At 40.2% G+C, this 19,528-nt stretch overlaps 1 protein-coding gene across 1 annotated transcript in view; it reads right to left on the bottom strand.

Annotated features, from left to right (window-relative positions):
• Window positions 1–19,528, bottom strand: part of HGSNAT (heparan-alpha-glucosaminide N-acetyltransferase) — a gene marked incomplete at its 5' end in the record, with an annotated part of 46,539 nt that overhangs the window by 9,128 nt on the left and 17,883 nt on the right. Inside the window, 9 exons of the mRNA XM_080796118.1 lie at window positions 1,187–1,302; window positions 2,659–2,819; window positions 4,592–4,622; window positions 5,356–5,432; window positions 7,750–7,859; window positions 8,548–8,617; window positions 10,566–10,635; window positions 13,858–13,979; window positions 14,206–14,342. Of these exons, the coding sequence (XP_080652244.1) occupies window positions 1,187–1,302; window positions 2,659–2,819; window positions 4,592–4,622; window positions 5,356–5,432; window positions 7,750–7,859; window positions 8,548–8,617; window positions 10,566–10,635; window positions 13,858–13,979; window positions 14,206–14,342 (894 nt within the window). The remainder of the gene's footprint in view (window positions 1–1,186; window positions 1,303–2,658; window positions 2,820–4,591; window positions 4,623–5,355; window positions 5,433–7,749; window positions 7,860–8,547; window positions 8,618–10,565; window positions 10,636–13,857; window positions 13,980–14,205; window positions 14,343–19,528) is intronic.

The raw sequence follows: 19,528 nt of genomic DNA, 5'->3' as shown, positions 1-19,528 counted from the left end.
TGGGTAGTGGTGATGACTGCACGACTCTGTGAATATACTAAGTATCACTGAATTACACACTTTAAACTTGTGAGTTTTATGGTATGTGAAATATATCTCAATAAAGCTGCCATTTAAAAAGCTATTTAAAAAAACACATTTTAAGAAAGGAAAATGAAACTTAAACTTTTGGAGCTGTCCTGACTGAAGGAAGGAGTACAGCCTACCTATTCCTGGTATCTCACCCAAACCCTCGCTCCACTGTGGGGGTGGCGGATGAGCCTCCACAGACCTTGGGTCCCACATGACTAACCATGCCCACATTCATGTCTCATCTCACTTCATCTCAAGAAAATCCACAGCAGAGGGTACGCAAACAATGACACAGCAGAGAGAACAGGTAAATGAATAATGATCCAATGCACTCCAAGGATATATGACCAAGCAATCATTACAGGAAGAGCCAAGAAAATCGGTTTAGTAATGAATTTGCTACTTACATATATGGAAAGGAGCCAGAAAACAAATACAGCTTTATTAATTTATTAAGAAGGACCCCAAGTGGAAGAATTTAAACACTTCTTCCTGAATATTTGTCTCTACTAAGGAAAAAAAAGCTCCACCTGCGGTAACTCAACAGAGAAATTTATAGTAAGATAGAAAGCAATTGTGAAAGAAGTGAGGCTCTCATACTTCCCACAAATAAGAAATATGAAGTAGCCAAGATAGCCAAGGATAATACTGTCATTCGCCTCTACCCTACTTTGGCATTTTTCCTCTAAGATGAATCTTCACAGTATCCATATAGATACTGAAATGTTTTGTGAGTTTTCTAAATATCCTGTACTATGACGAAATGGAAAAACTGGCAGTAATGCCCCCAAAGACTGAACTAGTGAACTAGCTGATGGTGATATTATTTAATGCCATCAAAATACATTTGATTACTGGGCACTTAAAAAATGTATTAAGAGGGTAAATCTCATGGTATGTGTTTTTTTTTCCCCACAACAGAGAAAAAGGATTGCTGTAAAGACTGAAGGAAAATAACTAATCGAAGGAAAAAAGAATGCACTTGACTAACAGAGTTAAGGAGTCTACTGAGATACACTACTCTGCCCAGAACTAAAGAAGATTCTGAAAATCATACAGTGATCCCCACCATCCCCCACCCCACCACCCCATGTTTAAAAGTAGGATTTCTTACCGAGGCACAACTTTCAGGCACAGGTTTAGCAAAGATGAGCTCTAACACAGCAACCACAAAGTAGGTCACCCCCAGCCTCTGGAGCACACCAGGAATTCGTACCTTATCCCAAGACACTGCAGAAGGCAGAAATTTGGTGACGTGTTAGCCAGCATTCCTCCTCCTGCCCTAGACAACATTACTGTTTTCTAGGGGGGAAAGCATACCTCTATTGCACTTAAGTTGTTGTCTAGGCCCTTGGAGATAGGAGTACATAGGGGACTTGGCTCAAACTCATAGCAGGAAGTGGCCAGCTGGGACACAGGGATAAGAACACATGTGTTCGGGTGCCTGGGTGGCTGAGGTTGGGCGACTGCCTTTGGCTCAGATCATGATCCCGGAGTCCCCGGATCGAGTCCCGCATCGGGCTCCCAGCTCCATGGGGAGTCTGCTTCTCCCTCTGACCTTCTCCCCTCTCATTCTCTCTCTCAAATAAATAAATAAAATCTTTAAAAAAAAAAAAAAAAAGAACACATGTTCCTTCAGTATGAGATAAAGCAAGGACTACCTGGGCCCTGAAGTTCCTCTCCTGGCCCTTTGTCATTCTGGGTATGGATTCAATCGACTCTCACATCCACCAGCAATTTGCAGAGCCAGCACAGGCCACCAACAGACTCTCCCTATCTTACAGGCTACATGGCTACATCACTGGAAGAGTGGGACCATGTAATGAATCCTACAATATATTCTCCTGGGAGCAGTAGCTCATTTTTTTGAGATGCATCAAATCAACTATTTAATGATACCTTCCCTTCTGACCCCAACTGGAAGTGACCTCTATCTCCCCCTAATGGTTATTCTTAGTGCTTCTTGTCCATGGACATGATCTGGCTACTGTCCAGATAACTGTGTCCTGTTTTGCTAATGCCACTGTACGCCCCTTGAGTACAGCTAACTACTGCCTTCCCTGACCCTGATGCAGGTCCCAAGCACGGGGTATGCGTCCTTCCCTCAGCCTTCCCATCTCACTCACACTGCTAAAGCAATAACAAAGATATTCCTTCCCAGCAACCCAGTGGGCATACATGTGATGACAAAGGTGGATTCTTGAACTACCAGACAATCTCCTTATTATGGAAGTCGATGAATCCAAAGTGGCAGGAAGGCAGGGTCCAGAACAAGTTGACTTGATCTGGCCCTACTACTCTTTTCCTGCCTCAGAAGACCCACAGAAAGCACTTCAATCTCTCTAGGACTCAGAGTCTTCCTTTGTACAGCAGAAGGGTCTGAGCGGTCTTAGAAGCTCTTCCCAGGTCTGAAGTCCAAAGACAGTAACAATAATGCCCAAAGTTATACAAGCAGGTATACACTTTTCCAACAACTGTTCTTTTTGCGGGTATCTGAGATGGAGGAGTTATATTTTTTAAATTATGACATGTAGCTTCCATATTTCAACCACAATATATACTAACAAGAGGTGAAAAAATACTTACATGGACCAAGGCAATAATTGGGGTTCACAATGACCACTCCTATAGAGATTAACAGGAAACTCCTCCATGCAATTTTCCCTAGCAATCTGAATTTTGAACATCCTCGCTGCAGTATGGAAGTCATTGATAGAAAAACTGAAGATCCCATAATAAACACAAACCTAGAAAAAAAGACAGCTATTAAAAGGTGATCATTTCTAGGGTGGCTTTTTTTGTCTATATATCATTCATATTTTATAATCTACTACATAAAAGAAGCGATACATTATTTCTCTAAAGTAGCCAATTATGAAAGTAACACTGGAGGAAGAATCAGAACAAAACCATGTTGGACTATAAGGTTTGTGCACCATCAAGTCATATCCTAGAAGGAAAATTCTTCAGGTCTGAGTACAATTTCTGAGGACAAGTCTCCCATTTATTATTAAAGAGAAATAATAAAAGACTCTTAATCTCACAAAACAAACTGAGGGTTGTAGGACGGAGTGGGGGTGTAGTGAGAGGGTGGTTGGGTTATGGACATTGGGGAGGGTATGTGCTATGGTAAGTGCTGTGAAGTGTATAAACCTGGTGATTCACAGACCTGTACCCCTGGGGCTAATAATACATTTTATGTTAATAAAAATTTTTTAATTAGATTAAAAAAGAGAGAGAGAAACAATGATGAAGATGCTAGAATCAAAACAACTAGACATTCATGACCACATCCTCAAAGTCTCTGAGAAACAAACAACACACATCAATCATTTCTAAATTCACTCTTTCTCCTGAAAGAAAAATGAAAGCTATTTCTTTTTCTAATTTTGTCTGAGCCACATACCTCTTTTCTTCCCTTTTACTAAATTAACTCTTTAAAAAAAAAAGTCGGAATAGCAATCTTTCCAATGATCGAGCATGAGGTCTAACAGAGGTGAGAGTTTGCCCTTGCCACATTTCTTGATGTCCCCTGGCTTCCCTTCTTGGGGTCACCTAATTGGATAAAAAGTGTCTAATAACAGAAATGAGAACACATTTCCTACAGGGAATCTCATAAAGAATGTACATAAATGGGAACTCTGGGTGGTTCAGTCCATTAAGCCTCTGCCTTCAGCTCAATTCATGATCCTAGTGTTCTGGGATCGAGCCACGCACTGGGCTCCCTGCTCAGCAGGGAGTCTGCGCCTCCCTCTGCCTTTGCCCCTTGTTCATGCATGCGCTCTCTCTAATAAATAAAATCTTTAAAAAAATAAAAGTACATAAATAATTACCAGGTCTTCAGGCATGTAAAACTTCCTCATACCCAAAATCACCTCAAGCAAGAATCCCAGCTCCTCTGCAAGAAACCCTGAGTTCATACTGTGATGAAACACAAGGGACCAAAGACATAAACCAATAGCTAGTACTACTTCCTACAAATGGGACAAAGTCACTCAAAGCGCCAAAGGCAATGACACAAATCCCACACTATACAGGAGGTCAGGGTCCCTTAACAAGGTGAACAAGTCACAGATGATCAGAGACAGAGTGGGTCATTCCTGTATTACTTTAAATTTTAATTTAATACTATCATTGCCCTGTTACATACTTATCAGAATTTCCTGATGCCAATATACTACAATTTCTTTTAGGAATATGATTTTTATACTTATTTTCAGGATTAGTGGGATTTAACCACATATTCAGAATTTATGATTTACTATAAGATCCCAAGATCTTATATACCATATCTATAAGAACAAAATGTTCCCTATGAAATCATTCATCTTTTATATGCAGGTTTTAGATACGCCCTCTTACCAAGCATATGAATTATCCAGTAACATAACTTTTGGAAGGACCTGTGAGCAACATAGGCCTGTGGCCCAGAACTCAAGGATGGTCTCAGAGAAAGGCTCCAGCATGAGCTGGACACTTGGATGACCTATGGAAGAGCTGGTGGTAGACTGCAACTCACCATGGGAATACAAGGTCAGCCACCGTCAGTCCTGGAGAATAACACAAGCACAAGAGTAAGGAAAAAGACTCTAGAATGTAAATACTTCCTAAATCTAGAATGGCTCCGTTATATACTGATATATATGGAAAATAAACTCACACTGAGAGTTTGCAGGAAAACACTGTGAAATAACACACACAGACACTCCTTGGGGACCCTGGACCCAGTCACCAGGCCTGGTGCATTTCCTAAGAACATGACTGAGCAGGGGAAAACCAGAGTAGAAGTCTGTGGACAAGTCTGTTATCTTCAAGCTGTGTTATTCAAAATCCATTCTTAAACCAACTACTGAGCCAGATTCACAGCCATTACTCAACACCACTCAGACCAACCTGAGTTCAATGGCACCCTGAGGAGAACCATGAGTCTTAGAAGGTAGAACTCCCGTGTGGCTGTAATAAAAGGTGTATCTAGAAGATGACAAGAATCATTTACAACTAAATTCTTAACAGCTTCTGCAGAGTCCCATAGCCCTGCAGCAGAGTCTTGGGCAACCACATGTTATCACAGTGAAGCATTACAAAGCCACAGCACACGAAAGCAAGAACAAAACAAAAGGGTTAACAGCATCATCTAAAGGTCATCGTACAAGGGCAGGAGATCAGCACTCAGAGGAGGCTGTTGGGGCCTGAGCTCCTGGGGGGGATGCTGAGAGGTTCTCTTGTCCACACTTCTCTGAGGGGGTCCTACGAAAACAATACTACTTTCAGGAAATACCTTACCATTCCAACTTGAGTGTTTGAAGTACCAATATTTTCCTCCTCCATAATTGACGAAGACCATGAGGATGAGAGCTATCCTGTAAAGTAGCAAAGAGCACACTTTCAGGGCTTGCCCATGTGACAGGGAATGGCCCAACTGCAAGAGACACACTTACACTCACAGGGGCAGTCACAACACAGATACACTTAAAGAGCAGGAAACTATTATTTCTAATTACTACAATTAGGGCCCTACACAAATCCCTTCTGTTGCCAACATTTCCAACCTTTTTTTTTTTTTTAACTAGGCTCCGTGCGGGGCTTGAACTCATGACCCTGATCAAGACCTGAGCTGAGATCAAGAGTCAGACACTCGGGGCGCCTGGGTGGCTCAGTGGGTTAAAGCCTCTGCCTTTGGCTTGGGTCATGATCCCAGGGTCCTGGGATCGAGCCCTGCATCGGGCTCTCTGCTCGGCGGGGAGCCTGCTTCCCCCTCTATCTCTGTCTGCCTCTTTGCCTGCTTGTGATCTCGGTCTGTCAAATAAATAAATAAAATCTTAAAAAAAAAAAAAAAAGAGTCAGACACTCAACTGATTAAGCCACAGAGGTGCCCCTCCAACATGATTTCTTAAGAGAAAATTACACTGACACTGAACTGTATAACTTGAAAACAAAACAGAACATTTCCCATCACTCCACTCTGTGCTAATTACTTAGATGTTGCAGGTTTAAAGAACTGTAGTAGAAGGCATATAGTCATTAGAGCTGAAGGCTCAAATCATGGGCCCTCAACTCTTATTAGGGCAAAACTCTCATCAGTTACCTCAGTGTGCTCCTCTGTAAGACAGGGAACACACCCACAGGGACCCCTGGGACCACTGAGGAAAATGATGTTTATCATGGCGCCTAACCAGCGCTTAGCACATTTTAGGCACTTAACAAATGTTAGTTCCTATCTACCAGTTAACATCTCATCTCCAAAAGCGGCAATAAGAATCAGAAAGAAAGAGGAACAGGGGCTCCTGGGTGGCTGTCGGTTAAGCTTCTGACTCTTGTGGCTCAGGTCATGATCTCAGGGTTGTGAGATCGAGCCCCACATTGGGCTCCATGGAGGGCGTGTAGTCTGTTTAAGATTCTCTCTCTCCCTCTGCCCCTCTCCCTGTCCCTCTCCTAAAAAAAAGAAAGAGGAATATGATAAAACAGACTCTAAATATGCTACTGTTTAATGCTGATTCTGTAGGATACTGAAGAATGAAGACTTGAGTGTGTCACTGGGGTTATCTGTGGGGACTCTGGAGCCCCACTCCTGGAGTCAGATCCCAGCCATCCCACATCATCCCCAAGTGACCTCAGACATGTTACTTAACTCTGTGGCCCAGTCTCTTCTAAAATGTAAAACAGTCTCTTCTAAAATGTAAAACATTTTAGGCCCAGTCTCTTCTAAAACGTAAAACAGACATTTTAAAAGTACATGCCTCACGGGATTGTGAAGAGATTGTATAAACTACAACAAGTAAGAAGAGTACCTGGCACAGGGTGAGTATTCAAAAATCCTTTGCAATGGTTTTAATTCTTATTACTGCCTGGCTTCCAACATGCACCCCGGAGCACTCAGTGTCTGGGGAGGCTGGGACAGAATTGTAATTATCACCAGAGTTTCAAAGCCCTCCATAAGGGGCACATGGTGGCTCAGTCAGTTAAGTGTCTGCCTTTGGCTCAAGTCATGATCCCAGGGTCCTGGAATCAAGCCGGCCAGGGTCTATCTCCTCACTCAGTGAGGAGTCTGCTTCTCCTATGCTTTCTCCTCTATCTCCTACTCTCTCCATCAAATAAATAAATAATCTTAATAAAAAAAATTAAAAATGAAAGCCCCCCATGGGTAGAAATGGAAGGCCTAACACCTACATGTTTATTTTCAGCTATATGGTTTTAAACTTTATTTCCAGAGTTGGGTCCTGGCCCTCACACTTCTACCCAAACTCTAAAATAACAAGTTGCTGCAGGACGCTGGATTTGCCTCCCAGAGGGCTTGATATTCAAGCTGTTTTGCTAGCAGTGGGGAAGGGCCGGGGCTGGCACACACTGGTGTTTCATTTGTCTGATGGGACAGGGGGGTGTGGATGGACGGGGAGGCTCCACATGCCTCTGCCTGCCCACATGACCTTAACTCAGCAGAATCTCCGTACTAGCACAAACTGCCTCTGGCCTCATCCCTTGATTCTTCTCCAGAAACTTTATATTTGCTATCATGACAGTTTTTGAGTAAAGAGAGGCCACTGATTTTATTCTCACAGCAAGAAGTCCTGCCTACCCTACGAAGTAAAAGATATGTAAAATAGTTTAAAAAGTGTTTATGTGTAAACATGTAAATCTAGACTGCCTGTGCCCACCATGCCCCATGGGAGCCCCACATACCCCCTGAATGTGTCTACACAGCGGAGGCGTGGCGTTGCGGCGGGCGGACGCCATGCTTCCGGTTGAGCATCGGCACCAATGGAGGCTGCCCTGCTTGGAGACCCCAGCTCCTTCAGAAAAATGGGGAGAGAAACATGCCAGTTGATAATACTAGTGAGTTAATTTGTTTTCTGTTTTTTTAGGGAAGAAATTAACATATGGGAGAGTTAAAAACCATTGTCTGAAACAATCCTTTAATTTGCTTTTGTAAAGATCCCACCCAGAGGTTTAGTTTTTCACAGTTGATTTCTGTGCTGTCTGCCAAGCCATGCTGATGAACCACCACAAACACCTGGTCCGTAAGTGCATCTGGTACAAGAGGACAAGCAAATATGCCCATTTATGGACATATCTATGTCCATAATGAATTTATCAAAATAAATAATATATTTAATTACCACAGGAAGCCATCGATTTTTAGATTTCATATTGATGGCTCTATTGTTTTTATCTTGATATTCTCTATTTAACTGGATTGATTCAACAGTGCAGCCTGCAGAGAGAAAAATGTCTCCACACCATGCATATAATGCAACCCAAAGTTCTAGCTTCAACAGGAAAGAGAAGGGGATGGTGCCCTTCACCAGAGCTGCAGATAAGGCTGCCTGCTCTTTATGAAGGCCACAGAACGCATGACCGACCTGGCCTTCCACAATATAAATAAGATTAATTAAGCCAGATTAATAAAGATTACTAAATAGGGAATTATAAATTCCAAATAGAGAAAACCACCACACATGTTGCATTCTAATAACTCACAGAATTGATGAGGCGATCAGTTTCCCGGGAATTTATTGCTTTAGAAATCCAATTATGAAAGTCGTCTAAACTGTAAATAAATAAAAAGCTCGGTTAATTTATTTTCTTTGGCAGAATTTTCAGAATGATTGGGTAGTGTATTGAAAAAAATTCATTAAGTTCATACTCTATACAAGTCAAAGAATTAAACATTTTAAAGTGTCTTTAAGTGTGGTGGGTCTTACTTCATCCATACTCCCACCTCTCACCCCCTCGCCTGCCTTAGATTGACTATTTTAAAGAATCCCAAACATGGTATCATTTAATCCATAAATATTGCAGTTTGTAGATCTAAAAAATAAACGACCCCTCTTTTTTTAACAGAACTGCAGTTCCATTATTCAGTCTTAAAATATTATCAAAAATTCCTTAGTTTTATTATCAATAATTTTATCAGTAATTCTTATCACAAAAGAGCCAGTTCAATTTCTGTCTCATAAGTTTTTTCTCCAGCTTAATTATTCAAATCAGCATCTAAACATGACCCACATATCTAAGGCATATATTCTTATTTTTTCTCTTTATTCTCCACAACTCACTCCTATTTCTACTTTATTCAGCACTGCTAACATCACCATCACATGAAAACTATTAAAATCAAGACATCTAAGAAGGGCGAAAGGCGCTTGATTTCCTTTTCCATGCTTGTCCTCCCAGTGAAAGGAGAGAGATCCTGTATTCTTACTACCAACTCAGATTTTGTTCTGGTTCCGACACACCCAAACATCCCTGGACTTCCAGGGGCCCGCTGGAAAGTGCTGGGGCAAGGGACAAGGGACTCCCTCTTTGCCAGCAGAGCCTTCTGCCTGCAAGGCTGAAGAGGTGAACCACAAGCTACAAGGAGTTTCAATTCCACAGTGGAATGAGGTGGGGTTTGTTTCCTTTCCAAGAGCTCAAGATCAGCTACCAATTACTTTAAAAAGTGATGCCAAAGATCCATTCATATTAAAGGGACCAAACGAAAACATTTATAAACTGGAGTAGTATCTGCATCTTATCAAAAGATTGACAAGATAATATCTTAATTAAAACAAACAACTCTGCCCCTAAAAAGCAGTCGGGTTAAAAATCTGCTTCTGAGCAAGAAGTAGTCCTTTTACCCTTACAGACCCTTGTATTTCTAGGACGCACAAAGGAAGAGAGTCAGAGTGTCTGAACTCCCCCAACCTGCTAGGTTGCCTCAAGGCAGCAGATCTGAAATACTAGGTTTTCTCCCTTCCAGTTTGAATACGGCTCACCCATAAATAAAATCTTGTGATCCTTCCAGACCCTAGCAGGCTGAGCATGTGAAAATTCCATCAATCTTACTTCTTTAAAAACTTTCCTTTGAAAGGTGACCTTCCAGCCTGTATCTATGGGACTTTCTTTTTCTTTCCCAGTCTATTCACTCACTCTCACTCTCTCATCTCGTGTGGACTCGCTGTTAACCAAGCAGACAGAGAAGGAACCCCTCACCAAGCTGCCAGTCTCAAGCAGGGAAAAGCAAGTCCACACCAAGGTCTGGAGGTCCAGTGCCCCAGCCTCCATCTCTGCCGCCTGATGCCCGGAGGGCAGGAGCTGGGAAGCTGGACCAGAGGTGTGGCCTCGGGGCTCAGGGTAGGACAGGAGGAGAAGTGTAAGGCAGCAGCTGCCCCCTGAGATCAGTCCAGGCCACCTCCCACTCACTACCAAAGCAGGCTGTGAGATCCTTTGGGGAATAATGACTTCTCAAGCATTTTCTTCTCTCTTTTCGGCCATCTGGGAGGACTGAAGGCAAAGATCCATTCGAACTAGGTTATCATGACCCTGAAGTCAGGGACCACCTCTTACTCTTACATTGATCCCTCATACCCCAGGCTGGACTGGGCATGGCGGACCCAGTTAAGTATTCATTTAATCAAAGGATAATGGCCACTGTAAGGGCCAAACTGGCCTTCCTGAATTTATTTTTTTCTATATTCTACCTCCCCCAACTGTGCCTTTCCTTAACATTTGCTTACCTCAACAAAAACCTCAGAAAGGATACTGCAATGATGAGTGCCACACCGATAAGGAACGCGATACACACAGCTATAAAAAAAAATCAAAGAAAACACCATATCACCAAAGTGTCATCTTAAGCATGGAAGCTGTCAGGTCATTAAGTTTAATCTATAAATTAAAAAATGCAAACAAAACAAGGGAAAAGCCTATATTCTTCTGCTAACTTTCCTAAAAACACTTGAGAACATTCATCATTAAAGTGGTGCTCATTTTCATTATGAAAAATATCAAACATAGACAAAAGAACAGAGACTTGCATAATAAACCCACAAATACCCATTACCCAGATTCTAGAATTATCAAGATACTGTCGCTCTTGCTTCATCTGTTACTACTCTGCCTCTGGTTTTTTGCTGGAAGTATTTTTAAGCAAATCCCAGACATGACGTCATTTCCTCCGTCCACCTTCAGTACGTAGCTCTAAAGCACAGGCCTCACAAAAGATGTGTTGGCATCGTGCAACCCCTGATGTGGCCCACTGAGGAGGCTTCTGGAGACATCTATGGAAAATGCATGCCTTCTACCTAGCTGAGAGAAAACAGCAAGCAAGTGCAAATAACAAAATAACTGGCCAGTCCTCTTCCGAAGTGTCAAGGTCAAAAAAGACAAAGAAAGGCTGCATAAATCTAACAACTAAAAGGGCTGTGGGATCCTGGACTGCATCCTGGACCAAAGAATGGGCCTTGAAGGAACAATGGGAGAAATCTGAAAAGCCTTCATCAGTTAACAGCACTATATTAATGTTAGTATCCTGGTTTCAATCATTATATATGGGTAACTATACTATGTACTGTACTATGATTATATACTATGTACTGTACTATGATTATATAGTTTAGGGCTTTAGGGTTAGGGTTAGGGTTAGGGCTGGGAGAAGGATTTATGGGAATGCTTTCTTCCCATGTTTCTTGTAAGTCTAAAGTAAATTCAAAATTAAAAGATTCTTAGGGCACCTGGGTGGCTCAGTTGTTAAGCATCTGCCTTCGGCTCAAGTCATGGTCCCAGGGTCCTGGGATTGAGCCCCGCATCAGGCTCCCTGGTGAACAGAAGAGTCTGCTTCTCCCTCTCCCACTCCCACTCCCCCTGCTTGTGTTCCCTCTCTCACTGTGTCTCTCTCTGTCAAATAAATAAATGAAATCTTAAAAAAAAAATTAAAAGATTCTTAAAAACGGACCTTTTGTTATATACATATTTACATCTACCATATCATTAACAACTCCTCTCTAACAGAGTCCATATTTCAACTTTTCTAGTTGTTTCAAAAATGCTATTTGTAGTTAGTGTGTTCAGGTCAGGATACAAACAAGGTTCATATTTTCTATTTGCTCATTATGTCTCTTTAGTTGTGTTTAGACGAAAGCAGACATTGACTTGTTCGAAACAAGTTATCTATGAGGATGTTTCGTGTTCTAGATCTGTCGGTCTGCTTCCTCATTGTGTCACTGACTCGTTCTATCCATCCAATGTTCTGCATATGGGCAATTAGCTGTAGAGGCTTGACTAACAAAGTTCAACTTTTTGGGGGAAGAATGCTTCACAGATGGTGCTGTGTCTTTCCCACTCCTCGAATCAGGCGCACCTGGGGCGGCTGACCATATGCTCAATGCCCGTGTTCAGATGGGGAAAGCCTTGGCCCTCCTGTGCCAGTTCCTCTTTCATATGATGGTTTCATCCACTCACGATTTTCATCTACATCAATTCCTTCATTAAGGGTTACAAAATAGTGTGCCATTCTGCCACATGTAATAGCTGGAATTATCCCTTAAAGAATTCACCCTCAACATCTCAGACTACTTAGTTATCCTAAAATACAATTAAAATTAAAATGTACTAAAATACTTAGTTATCCTAAAATACAATTAAAACCCAGGATAAAAGCTTAGGTCCTCCCTTTCAATTAATGATTTTAAGTTACTCCAGTTATCAGGTGTCCTTGTTACCTCCAAAGGCAACCGAAATATTGCCTTTGTTTAGGCAAGTGGCTCTGTTCTTTTAAGTTTCAGAAGGGACTCACTGGTTTTTGTAGATTCAATGTGTTTCCATCCATTACATTCATTATTCTTTTATTTTTTTTATATATTTTTTAAGATTTTATTTATTTATTTGTCAGAGAGAGAGAGAGCGCACAGGCAGGCAGAGTGGCAGCAGAGGCAAAGGGAGAAGCAGGTTCCCTGACGAGCAAGGAGCCCGATGTGGGACTCTATCCCAGGACGCTGGGATCGTGACCTGAGCCACCCAGGCGTCCCAATTATGCTTTTAAATGCTTGAACTGGGGGCCCCTGGGTGGCTCAGTCGTTCAGCGTCTGCCTTCGGCTCAGGTCATGATCCCAGGGTCCTGGGATCAAGCCCCACATCAAGCTGCCTGCTCAGCAGGAAGCCTACTTCTCCCTCTCCCACTCCCCCTGTTTATGTTCCCTCTCTCGCTGTCTCTCTCTGTCAAATAAGTAAATAAAATCTTTTTAAAAAATTAAAATAAAATAAAATAAAAATAAATGCTTGAACTGGCTCATGTTGGCCCTTTCATGTTGGTTCTTCCATTCTTTTGACATGACCCTATGGTCTTCAAAAGCTTCGCTGTGCACAGTACTTATTAATGCCACAGGGATTATCTAATGGGGGGCTCAGACCGACAGATTTTCTTTTTCTTTTTTAAGATTTTATTTATCTATCTGAAAGCAAGAGAAAGCACAAGCGGGGGATGGGTAGAGGGAGAAGGAGAAGCAGACACCCCACTGACCAGGGAGCCTGATGTGGGGCTCGATTCCAGGACACCAGGATCATGACCTGAGCTGAAGGACTGACAGATTTTCTTGAGTGGAGTTATTCGAGAATAAACAGTCCTTCCTTAATCTCAGGGACTTCTGAACTGTCCCTATAAGGCCCATACAGGGAATACTGCGCCCTCTATCCTAAAACAAGGAAAGATACTTGACAGTCATTTGCCCTATTTCTAGTTTCTTTCTATTGCACTGACTTTTTTTGGCTTATTTATGCTTCATTATTACACTAGAGAACACTAGAGAACATCTATGAGAAGATGGCTGATCATATAATTTTCTTACATATCACATAATTTTTTGGTATACACCCATGACACAATCAATACATTATAAATAGACCACAACTAAATAAGATAGATAGCCTTTAATCCAAGTTTTAAAGTACACAGGGTGTTACAAAAAGTATTCAAAAACTAAAACCTGTAAAACATAAATTAAAAAAAAAAATCAACTAAGAGCCTATACATACGAAGGTTACTGTCGACTGGCTTCTTGTTGATGACTATGTCACAAGCAATTTCACTGACTCCATTATGGGTGTGCTTTACCACGAGTGAATAATTTCCAAATTCTCCAAATTTATATTCCAGCCTACGAAGATGTGGTAAAATTAAGAAAAATGGTTAGAGTAGGACATAAGGAGTTGGATTATGGTAATGTCATCAAGGCAGAGTGACAGGCATTCCTGAGTGCAGACCAGGAAAGATATAAAAAAATATTTCAATGGAAGTAAAAGTTAAAAACCAAATAGGGGACAAAAACTACACAGAAACTGCAGGCATCATATCAGTAGGGTCAAATCAAAGCAGGCACAAACCTACAAATTTCTTTCTCTTCCAAGGTATCATTAAGCTGCAGGAGAGATCCATGCTGGGTGCTCACCGCCACCGCGGCAATGCTAGGCTTCCCGGGTTTCCCACTCCAGGAAACATTTACCAGAACTTGAAACAAGCACTGTACAACAGAAACACAACCTGTTAGAGGTGTCTGAAAGGCCACCGGTTGTTGGCACACATGAGTATCCACCTGAAGTCCTTATAAATTCCAATAACTTAGATAAAATTTACCTGTATCACTATGTGTAAATTCTTCGCCTAATTAACAAATACATCATATACTGTCTTGCATTCCACTGTTTTACATATGACATACAAGTAAATTTCCATGATTCTGCCTAATTTGCATATTCAAATTTTTAATGGTTGCATTATAATCCATTAAATGCTAGAATTGTGAGTGTTTAGGCTGCTTTCAAAGCTTTTGTTTTATCTTTTTGTGTAATATTTATATAAATTATGTTTTTAAAGATATAACCATATATAATTATAATTTATATTAAACATAATTTATATAAATTAGCTTGTTTTCAAAGATCTACACATGTTTTTTGTTGTTTGTTTTAAGGTTTCATTTATTTGACGGAGAGAAAGACAGCAAGAACAGGAATACAAGCAGGGGGAGTTGGGAGAGGAAGAAGCAGGTTTCCCAGGGAGCCAGACGCAAGGCTCGATCCCACAACCCTGGGATCATGGCCTGAGCCAAGGGCAGACACTTAATGACTGAGCCACCCAGGCACCCCAATGATGTTCTTATTCTTTTAAATCTTGCCCTGAAATAAATTTCCAAAAATGAGGTTATTGAATAAAAAATAATTGTTTTGGGGCACCTGGGTAGTGAGGTCAGTTAAGTGTCTGCCTCTTGTTTTCAGCTCAGGTCATGATCTCAGGATAGTGGGATTGAGCCCATTGGGTTTCTCTCTCCCTCTCCCTCAGCCTCTCCCCTCCAAATAAATAAATATATCTTAAAAAAAAATCATTTTAGGGTGCCTGGGTGGCTCAGTTGGTTGAGTAGCTGCCTTCAGCTCCGGTCATGATCCCGGAGTCCTGGGGTCAAGTCCCACATCAGGCTCCCAGCGCCATGGGGAGTCTGATTCTCTCTCTGACCTTCATCCTTCTCATGCTCTCTCTCTCTCTCAAATAAATAAATAAAATATTTTTAAAAAATCATTTTAATGGTTCTTGTTTTGTGTGGCCAAACGGTACTCAAATAAGAAAAATTATAGTATATTTGTTTCTCATTAGCCTTAAGAGGATTTAAAGATCATCTTTTTTGTTCATGTACTAAATACTTATGATATCACAGCATTTAAGATTACATTTTAAATTATCAGTAAATTAAGTAATTCAATATTCTTTTGTTATTTTATATTTCTTGTGGTATGAACCATTCTTAGACACAAATTCCCTTGAACATAATCTTAGAAATATGTCCTCATACTGCAACATTAAACTTTTAACTGTCTCAAATATTTCCCCATTCTACTGCTTTCCTTTTCATCTTGTTATATCCTCTTATTTTTAATCGTAAGTTTTTAATATTTTATACAGTCATACTAATCTGACTTGCTGTTTCTTCTTTCATTAGTTTAAAAATGTATTTTGTCTCTTTTAGTTATTTTTTACATTTATGGAGATTATTTTAACTTGACTCCATGTGGAGTATTTGACAGATGGCATATAATAATTCTAGATACCTTCCCCATGGTTTCAGTTTTAACATGTTATGTTCAATTCTCAGAGTACATTAGATTCCACTTCTTACATTTACGTAGGTCCACTGGTCTTCCTTTCTCTTTTTTGGCTACACAAGTGGTTGTGACTTGGTAATCCAACTTATCTGGTATAGCAAGTCTCCACACTGCCTGTTCTTTTGGGCCATCTTTTGGTCCTCTTGCTCATTTACTTTTTCCTATCGATGTAGGAATGACTTACATAGACTCTATAAAGTAGCCATTGCTATGTTAACGGCAACTGTGTTAAAGGTATGAATTACCACCTTTTTTTCTATGTTTAGTCTTCATATCATATTGGCTACCTCTCCATTTAACCTATATTTTTGCCCTAAAATTTCCTCATTGTCTTTACGTATGAACTCTGTTCATGAACTTTAACCTCAGGGATAAAAATATAAGTCATCATAAATAAATCTTTCAATATGCTAACTTATTCTACTTGACAGAATTTTATTTAAGACTGTTGTACCCACACTGATTAAAAAGTCTGACCTACATTTCTTTTCCAGACTTTAACATCCTATCTGTACTGCAGAATAAATCAGATATTGAGCCATCATTACAGGGGGGAATGAGCTTATGTTTAGATTAGTTTATATAAACTGATAATTCTTTATTATTTGAAAATGTAGAAAAAATTCTGTATTTCTAGGTGGAGAAATTCATTATAACTTTCTAGATTTCTTAATCAATGACTGATCTACTTATGTTCTCAATTTCTTGAATCAATCTTCATATCATATTTTTTGAAGGAAATCAATTCTTGAATTTTGAATATATCTGCTTAAAAACTATTCATTTGACCATAATTATTTTAATTATAGCAGTTATCCATATCCTAATTCCTAATTTTATTAATTTCTATTTATCAATAATTTGTCAATTGTACAACTTATATTTTTAAAAAATCATCTCTTGGGGTGCCTGAGTGGCTCAGTCAGTTAAGCATCTGACTCTTGATTTAGGCTCAGGTCATGATCTCAGGATTGTGAGACTGAGCTCCCACACTGGGCTCTGTGTTGGCAGGGAGCCTGCTAAAGATTATCTCTCTCCCTCTGTCCCTCTACCCCCTACTCCACTCACACGCTCCCCCTCTCTCAAAAAAAAAGGGGGGGAACACCTGAGTTGCTTATTTTAGTTAAGCATCTGCTTAACCCTAAGGGTCCTGGGATTGAGTCCTGCATCAGGCTCCCTGGGAGCCTGCTTCTCCCTCTTCCTCTGTCCCCGGCTCCCCCTGCTTGTGATCTCTCTCTCTCTCTCTCTCTGATAAATAAATAAATAAATACAATCTTAAAAAAAAAATATCTTGGGGCCCCTGGGTGGCTCAGTTGGTTACATATCTGACTCTTTTTTTTTTTTTAAAGATTTTATTTATTTATTTGACAGAAAGAGAGATCACAAGTAGGCAGAGAGGCAGGCAGAGAGAGGGGGAAGCAGGCTCCCCGCCGAGCAGAGTGCCCGATGTGGGGCTTGATCCCAGGACCCCAGGATCATGACCCGGGCCGAAGGCAGAGGCCTTAACCCACTGAGCCACCCAGGCACCCCAAGATTTATTTATTTTAAAGACTGATTTATTCAATTCAAATTCAAGAGTCAGCCACTTAACCAAATGAGCACCCAGACACTCTACTATTTTAGAGAGAGAGAGCATGAGCAGGAGGGACAGAGGAAAAGACAGAGAGAATCTCAAGCAGACTCCACACTGAGTGCAGAGCCCAATGTAGGGCTTGATCTCACCACCCTGAGATCCTGACCTGAAGAGTCGGATGCTTGACCGACTGAGCCACCCAGGTGCCCCCTACTATTACTTTCCATGTGTTGCAGGGGCCCATCTCAATTCTGAGCCTTTTCATTTGGTGAATTTTATTATTTTAATATTAACATTTCATTTGTCATTTATGCAAATATGAAAGCCTGACTGGCCCCCTTTATTCCCACATCTACCTCATGAAAGTAACAATGCATATGTCTTTTGTTCTTAATGTATTCTTTTTAAGCATAATATATTATGTACAATATGTTATATTTTAAGTATAATATGTCTTAATATGTTATTAGTCAATGTATTTATGTATAACTTTACTTTTTCTAAAAGGAATTTGAAATTACTCCCAATATTTTAATACAAATGAATCTTATTTTTATGCAAGTTAATCCAATTGTATTTGTTGCAATTAGCCTAGACTTGCTTACCCTGAATTCCTTCCTCTACTTTTATTGTCTTCTTTTGTCATTTATATATTTCCCATATTGCATATTCTTTTCTGGTAATATTTTAAAGATACAGTAATATTAACTATTATATTATCATACTTACATGTCTACTTATATTACATACATACATGTCTACTTTAAAAAATGGAATGGCCTTGTTTATTCTAATTTATGTCTGAAAATAATTAACAGTCAAAATTAACAGATCACCTTCACTGTAATGAAAGCCCAGATTTCTGTCTCCCACTCACTGCTTCTCCCTTCTTTATGCCACCTCCAGATCCCCCAAGGAATACTGTTTATGATGCTAAAAAGCAATTTTCTTTTTCTTTTCTTTTAATCTCATTTACATCTTACTTTTATTTAGTCAGTTATAGTGATTACTCATAGTTAACATTACAATACAAACCCTCCTCCAATTTTGGTTCTCTTTGGAAAAGCACTTGCTGACACATTCAGGTACCTTTAGCTTCTTGAAGCTATGAAATCTACCCATTTTTTCAATATATTTATGTGGTTTTCAACGTGTATGTACTTAAGTGTTTCTACTTTAAGAGAAGAGAGATAAAGAGGAAAGAAAATTCTCAATTTAACTAGATAACTGATTTCCTTCAACGGTAAGTCTACAGTTCCCAGATATTTATTATTTGGTTTACAAAATACAAATTATTATAATTTGCATTCCTTTGAACGTCTGTCTCTATATTTGCTTAAAGATCTGTAAATTATCATTAATGTTCATAATTTTTAAAAGGTTATGTTCGATAGCATTTTCTGGTTGTTCAACCTTTACAGGCTCATAAGTGTCTTTCCATATATCCTTTATCAACAACCAAGCAAAGGAGGGAAAAAGTAAAAAAGGAGAGAGAAGCAAAAACCAGGAAAACAGACTCTTAACTATAGAGAACAAACCGATGGTTACCAGAGGGCAGATGAGTGGGGGGACAGGGCACCAAGTGATGTACAGAACTGTTGAACCCCCACATTGTAAACCCGAAACCAACAGTAACACCGCATGTTAATTGTACTGGAATTAAAATTAAAAACTTAATAAAAACAAATAAATCCTTTATCATTAGGAGGGCAGATCCCTGGAGTAAGTGTCATACTTCAGCCTAAGCCTCCCGGTTGTCGTCACTACCTCTGCCCTTGGAGAATACCAAGGTTCTCACTTCTTCCTTCTCTGGTCCAGCAATGGACTTATGCATCAGGCAGAGGAGTAAAATAAAACATAGTCTGTCTATCACTTTCACTCATCACCAAGAACTGAGTTATTAAAAGATGGGGAGGGGAAAAGGTAAAAGACTGACGTTGTTCACTGCTAGGCATCCCCCCGGATTATCTGTCTCCTGAT

The sequence above is a fragment of the Martes martes genome, assembly GCF_963455335.1.
Source record: "Martes martes genome assembly, chromosome: 2".
NCBI classification, from domain to species: domain Eukaryota; kingdom Metazoa; phylum Chordata; class Mammalia; order Carnivora; family Mustelidae; genus Martes; species Martes martes.
Note: the sequence above shows the minus strand (reverse complement) of the source record. Positions and strands in the feature narration are given on the sequence as shown.